The sequence below is a fragment of the Lissotriton helveticus genome, assembly GCF_964261635.1.
Source record: "Lissotriton helveticus chromosome 1_1 unlocalized genomic scaffold, aLisHel1.1 SUPER_1_unloc_23, whole genome shotgun sequence".
In the NCBI taxonomy this organism is placed as follows: Eukaryota; Metazoa; Chordata; class Amphibia; order Caudata; family Salamandridae; genus Lissotriton; species Lissotriton helveticus.
The window spans coordinates 2,223,219-2,229,218 of NW_027611663.1; the positions used below are offsets into that span (position 1 = coordinate 2,223,219).

The 6,000-nt window shown below is 46.0% G+C and overlaps 1 protein-coding gene across 1 annotated transcript in view; it reads right to left on the bottom strand.

Annotated features, from left to right (window-relative positions):
* LOC144805763 (NACHT, LRR and PYD domains-containing protein 3-like) overlaps positions 1 to 1,886 on the bottom strand; it is a 526,287-nt gene extending 524,401 nt beyond the window's left edge. The window contains exon 1 of the mRNA XM_078672252.1: positions 1,604 to 1,886. Coding sequence (XP_078528378.1) covers positions 1,604 to 1,886 — 283 coding nt within the window. The remainder of the gene's footprint in view (positions 1 to 1,603) is intronic.
* Positions 1,887 to 6,000: the final 4,114 nt, after the last annotated feature.

Sequence of the window (6,000 nt, forward strand, 5' to 3'; positions counted from 1 at the left end):
GGTCCCTGCACTCTTAAAACATTAACTTGATTTAAACAGCAAGCATTCTTAACTAGCATACGTTTCTAAAAGCAACACATCTATAAAACATATATTTTAACACTAAATTCGATAATACATTTTAAAGAACCATGTTAACCCCATCTCACATTAATTTAGCAGCACGTTTAGATTTGCTGTGAATTGCCCTGAGGCCTACACATTTAACTGGATTTCAGAGTTACATTTAATTCTGACATGATTCCTTTAACATGAGAACGTGAGGTTTTCATATTCCTTCCAACATTTCTACATTAATCTCACACGGTTATGATTATTGTTACTCTACTTAAACACTCGATACATTTCACTACTGAATATAGAACACTCTGTATATTTCACTCCTATATATAAAACACTCGTGTGCAAAACATATTTAAACTAACTACGTGCTTGTAAATATGGTGCACTTATACATTTTTCAGACTTGTGCTCTCTCAAATGTATTGCGTGCCAGGGAGAAAACACAACAGTGCCATACCTACAGAGATATGGCTCTCTCCTCCCATCCCCCTAGTGCAGGTGCAGAAATCTGCTGCCGAGCACCACGCACACACCTTTCCGCCATAGTGCCAGGGTGTGTGCATGAGTCTTGCATAGGTTTCGTACTGGAAGGCTCCCAGTCAAGTACAAAAAACTATGACTAGACAAGTTTTAAGACTTCTCTTACTTTGTGTGTGTGCTTTACAGGGCTGCAAACATGCAAAGCCTGGAAAGAAAGAAAGGAGAATGCCTGGTTTCCAGCAGCCTTATTTTTGAAGGGCAAAATCCTGTCTTTTAATGGTAGTAGATAATGTTTTGCATCAAAAAGCGTGGGTGGGGTGGTTGCATGGAAATGGCCATGTACCACCAATGGAACGGCCCCTTGCCTCTCAGCAACACAAAGCAGCTCTTCGCCATGGTTAGCAATACTTTTCCTTACAAACCAATGCAAATACCAGTGTGCGTTCGTTTGAAAATTCCCAAAAAGGTTCTACATGGGTTTACTGGTCTGCATTGTAAATCTTTGCCTAGGACTTGACATCGCCTCCTACAAGACAGGTCTTTAAAGCTCGTCCAAGACACTCTAGAGAGTCAACGAGACGATTGAGACCATCTTTCCAACATAGAACTAATACCCAGAATGTTGGTCAGTAAGGAGCGTGTGCAATGTGACCTCTGATAGTGCCGGGTGGTCGATACCACTTCATGGATGTTGGAAAAGGTGTGTCGAGGCCTGTTACAGCTCTTCACATAGGATTGCATGAGGTTGCCCCACTCTTGTCGCGATACTATAAGAAGTTCGATTATGCACCATCAGAGGTAGTTATGGACGGGGCACCTACACCACAAAAGCACTCAAAAAACAACAAAATGCAGGCTCCAAGGAAGACTCTCTGAGGTGCTTAGAGCGGAAATCAGACTAAATATACTTGGAGGAAGTCCAATGTTGAATTCTGCAACAGTGCTGGCTTAGAAAAATCTTTTTTATTATCCTCTAAGTAAGAAAACCTATGAAAATGTTTTAAATGTGGCCAACAAGGTGGACCTTGGAGTGTGATCTTAAAGGATCTCACCCTCTTACCTCGCTGTCGCTCCTCTCTGAGTCTGGCTGCCGGCTCCATCAGGCTGACCCTGGAGAAGGCTTCGATGGTCACATCAATGGCTGAGTCCGAGCCGTAGTACTGTACAAGAAGGTTCTTGGTGTCAATCTGGTCTGCTTTCTCCAGGATTCCTTGTGGAATGTTTCGCTCTCCTTTGAAGTTGATTTCTGATAATTTATTTTTAAAGGTCTTGAAGTCAGCTTCGTAGAGGTTCTGCAAAGCGTAGAGCAGGACGTCCCCAGATGTGCTCCCTCTGTCCTCCATGGTTCATGTGAGGCTCTGTCTGAAAAACATGTTGGGACGTAAAAAGAGGGCTAGTCTCAAACTCGAGAGTCACAGAACTCAGATACATGTTAACAAACTTTTCGAATGTGCACAATGTGTTTCACTTAATGGATGAAATCTACATAATATAGCGCTACTGTTGACCCAGTAGGGCGTCTTGGAGCTGTAGTAGGTGCGCGGCTATTAGAAATATTCATGTCCACTCTAATGTAGAGTGCACTCTAGAGCACAGAGTCCAATGTTCTATAGCCTTGGTACCTAAGGTACCATATACTAGGGACTCACAAGGGTAAACCAGTAACCAATCTAGAGTGTACCTAAAATACATGCAATCAATTTAGAGAGGAAGCAGCTAGGCTGGGGTCCTGAATAGCAGGGCCCCACCAGACTAATGTCGAGAAACAGTGAAACACCAGCAAAAAGTGAGGGTAACCATAGTAAGCAGATCCTACTATCCTACACAACCCCCCACCCTCCCCAAACACAGGCACATTAAACTAACCGTAACCAGTTAAGCCTTCATGTACTAAGTGGAAATATCTGGAGAGTCCATCTGCATTGGCATGGTTACTCCCAGATCTATGTTCCACTGTGTAGTCCATCCCCTGTAGGGAAATGGACCACCTCAAAAGTTTGGGGTTTTCACCCTTCATCTGTTTTAGCCATAAGAGGGGCTTATAGTCAGTCTGAACAGTGAAGTGAGTACCAAACAAGTATGGCCTCAGCTTCTTCAGAGCCCAAACCACAGCAAAAGCTTCCCTCTCAATAGCTGACCAACATTTCTCTCTAGGAGTCAGCCTTCTGCTAATAAAAGATAATGGTTAGTCCTGAGCTTCATCATTCAATTGTGACAGCACAGCCCCTACCCCCAACTCAGATACATCTGTTTGGACAATGAAATCTCTGTAGTAGTTATGACTTTGCAGAATTGGTGCAGTGCACATGGCCTGCTTCATGTTATCAAATGCCTTTTGACAGCTGACTGTCCACTGTACTTTCTTAGGCATTCTTTTATAAGTTAATTCATTCAGGGGTGTCACAATGGATCCATACCCCTTGACAAATCTTCTGTAGTATCCAGTCAGGCCCAAGAAAGCTCTGAATTGAGTCTGGGTAGTGGGAACAACCCAGTCCATGATGGTCTGGATTTTGCTCTGCAATGGTTGAACCTGGACTCCACCTACAAGGTGGCCAGGTACACAACCTGACTCTGCCCTATCTGGCACTTGGTGGCCTTGATAGGCCTGCCTTTTGCAGGGCCTCCAAAACATTTCTCAGGTGGACCAGGTGATCCTCCGAGGTGGAGCTAAAGACAGCAATATCATCTAGATATGCAAGACTATAGTCTTCAAGGCCTGTTAGGACTTTATTCACCAACCTTTGAAAAGTGGCAGTTGAATTCTTCAGACCAAAAGGCAGTACCACACATTTATAATGTCCACTAGGGGTTGAGAATGCTGTTTTTGGCTTTGCATCATCAGCTAGCATCAGCAGCCAGCTGTTAGATCAAATGTGCTCAGAAATTTGCCTGAGGCCAACATATCTACGATCACATCGTCTCTGGGAATTGGATGGGCATCAGTCCTGGTGACTGCATTGAGACCCCTGTAGTCAACACAAAATCTCATCCCTCTCTTACTACCCTGGGTGTGAGGTTTTGGTACCAAGACTACTGGACTAGCCTAAGGGCTATCTGAAGGTTCAATCACTCCCAAATTCAACATTTTCTGAACTTCTGTCCTGATACAGTCGCTGACATGATCAGGTTGCCTGTAAATCTTATTTTTAACAGGCAGCTGTCCCCAGTGTCCATTTCATGAGTACACCAGGTGGTCTGACTTGGAGTCAGAGAAAACATATGTCTGAACTGATTGAGAACTTGTCTGCAATCAATCAGTGTGCTGCTGATCGGTGAGGCTGCCTGTCAAGGTTACTCCATCCACTGATCCATCATCAGGGTTCTGAGAGAGCAGGTCTGGGAGAGGGTCACTCTCTTCCTCCTGTCCTTCATCAGTAGCCATGAGCAAGCCCATGTCTGTCATATCAACATATGGTTTCAGTCTGTTGACAAGAAACACCCTATGGGGGCTCCTGGGAGTTCCAAGATCTAACAGATAGGTAACCTTTCCCTTTTGTTCAACAATAGTGTGGGGTCAACTTCACTTGTCTTGGAGTGCTGATGGGACGACAGGCTCCAACACCCACACTTTCTGTCCTGGCTGGTAAACAGTCAGTGCAGCCTTTTGGTCATGCCAGGCTTTCTGTAATTCCTGGCTAGCCTCAAGGTTTTTAGTTGCCTTTTTTATGTACTCAGCCATCCTGGAGCGGAGACCAAGTACATAGTCCACTGTGTCCTGTTTATGGGGTTTGAGAGGTTACGCACATCCATCCTTCACCAGACACAATGGGCCTCTTACAGGATGCCCAAACAGGAGTTCGAAAGGGCTGTAGCCAACCCCCTTCTGAGGAACCTCCCTGTATGCAAACAAAAGGCAGGGTAATAGGATGTCCCATCTCCGCCTGCGCTTTACTGGGAGATCCTTGATCATACCCTTTAAGGTTTGGTTGAATCTTTCAACTAAACCATTGCATTGTGGGTGATAGGGTGTGGTGAATTTGTAGTTCACTCCACACTCCTTCTACTTTGCAGTCAGTTAACAGGACATAAAGCTTGCATCTATGTCAAATACTACCTTCTTAGAGAAATCCCAACAGGGCCCTTGCCACAACAGGTGCTGTAGTGGTCCTAAGGGGTAAAGCTTCTGGGTACCTGGTGGCTTGATCCACTACCACTAGGATAAACCTGTGCCCAGATGCTGTCTGAGGATCCATTGGTCTAACAATGTCAATCCCCACTCTCTCAAAGGGAACCCCCACCACAGGTAGTGGTATCAGGGGAGCTTTTGTGGTGCCACCTGACTTACCACTGGCTTGGCAGGTGACACAGTAGCGACAAAACTCTTTTGTGTATTCAGACATGTGGGGCCAGTGAAAGTGAGGGACAATTCTGTCCCAAGTCTTGTTCTGGCCCAGGTGTCCTGCTAAAGGAATATCATGGGCTAGTGTCAATAGGAATCCCCTGAACTTCAAAGGTATTACCAACCTCCTGGCTGCTCCAGGCTTGGGGTCTCTACCCTCTGAATACAGGATTCCATCATCCCAATAAATCTTATGGGTGCCACTAAGAATCCCCTAAGCCTCAACAGCAGCCTGCTGTCTGAGGGGTTCAAGAGAAGGGCAGCTCAGCTGCTCCTGACTCAGATCTGCCCTGGAAGGGCCCCCTGCCCCCAAGAACTCAACCTGATCAGGCTCAAGCTCCTCTGGGACAGATCCTTCTTCAGGAGCACAATCATCTACCTCAAGAGACGGATCATCACTCTGAGTCATGGGGGAAGGCACTGCCTTAACCATATTGCTCCTTTTCTTGGAAGGCACCGGGTCCATTATTCCAGAATCCAGGGCCTGCTAAGTGTTAGACTTTCTGACCTGTGACCTAGTCACAGCAAGGACATGTGCTGAGATTCCTAACATTTCTGCATTTGTCCTAAACTCCACTTCAGACCAGGCTGAAGTCTCTAAGTCAGAGGTTGCAAGAAGATAGAGAACAGTACCTGGGTGAAACATGTCACTTTTTTCTGCAGAACGTTGGATGGTTGGGTGAAGGGTAGCAAAGTAGATGATTTTCAGGGGCTACTTGATTTGATTGCAAGAGAGCACTTGTCCAGTAATAGTTTTCCAGAGCTACGCCAGCACCTGAATGATAGTAGGCTGACTAATCCTAGAAAGCTTGCTGAAGAGGCGGACCGTAGGGTCAGTACCAGGGTCTACAAGGGTCATGTGGGAGACTCAGCCAAGGGTGGGCAGGGTCCCCAGCAGAAGAGTGGGGGGGAACAAGGGTAAACAGAGGGAGTTCCAAAAAGGGCCCCAAAGTATTCCCCAAGGGAGCCAAGGGAAAGGTTTCCAGCCTCCCCCTATGAAACCAACCGGGGTCCCTACAGGTCCACCTGTTCAGAGGGAACCCCTGAGATGTTACAAATGTGGGGAATGTAGCGAATGATAACAGGTGCCGCCAGATTGGAAAGACAGCACCCCC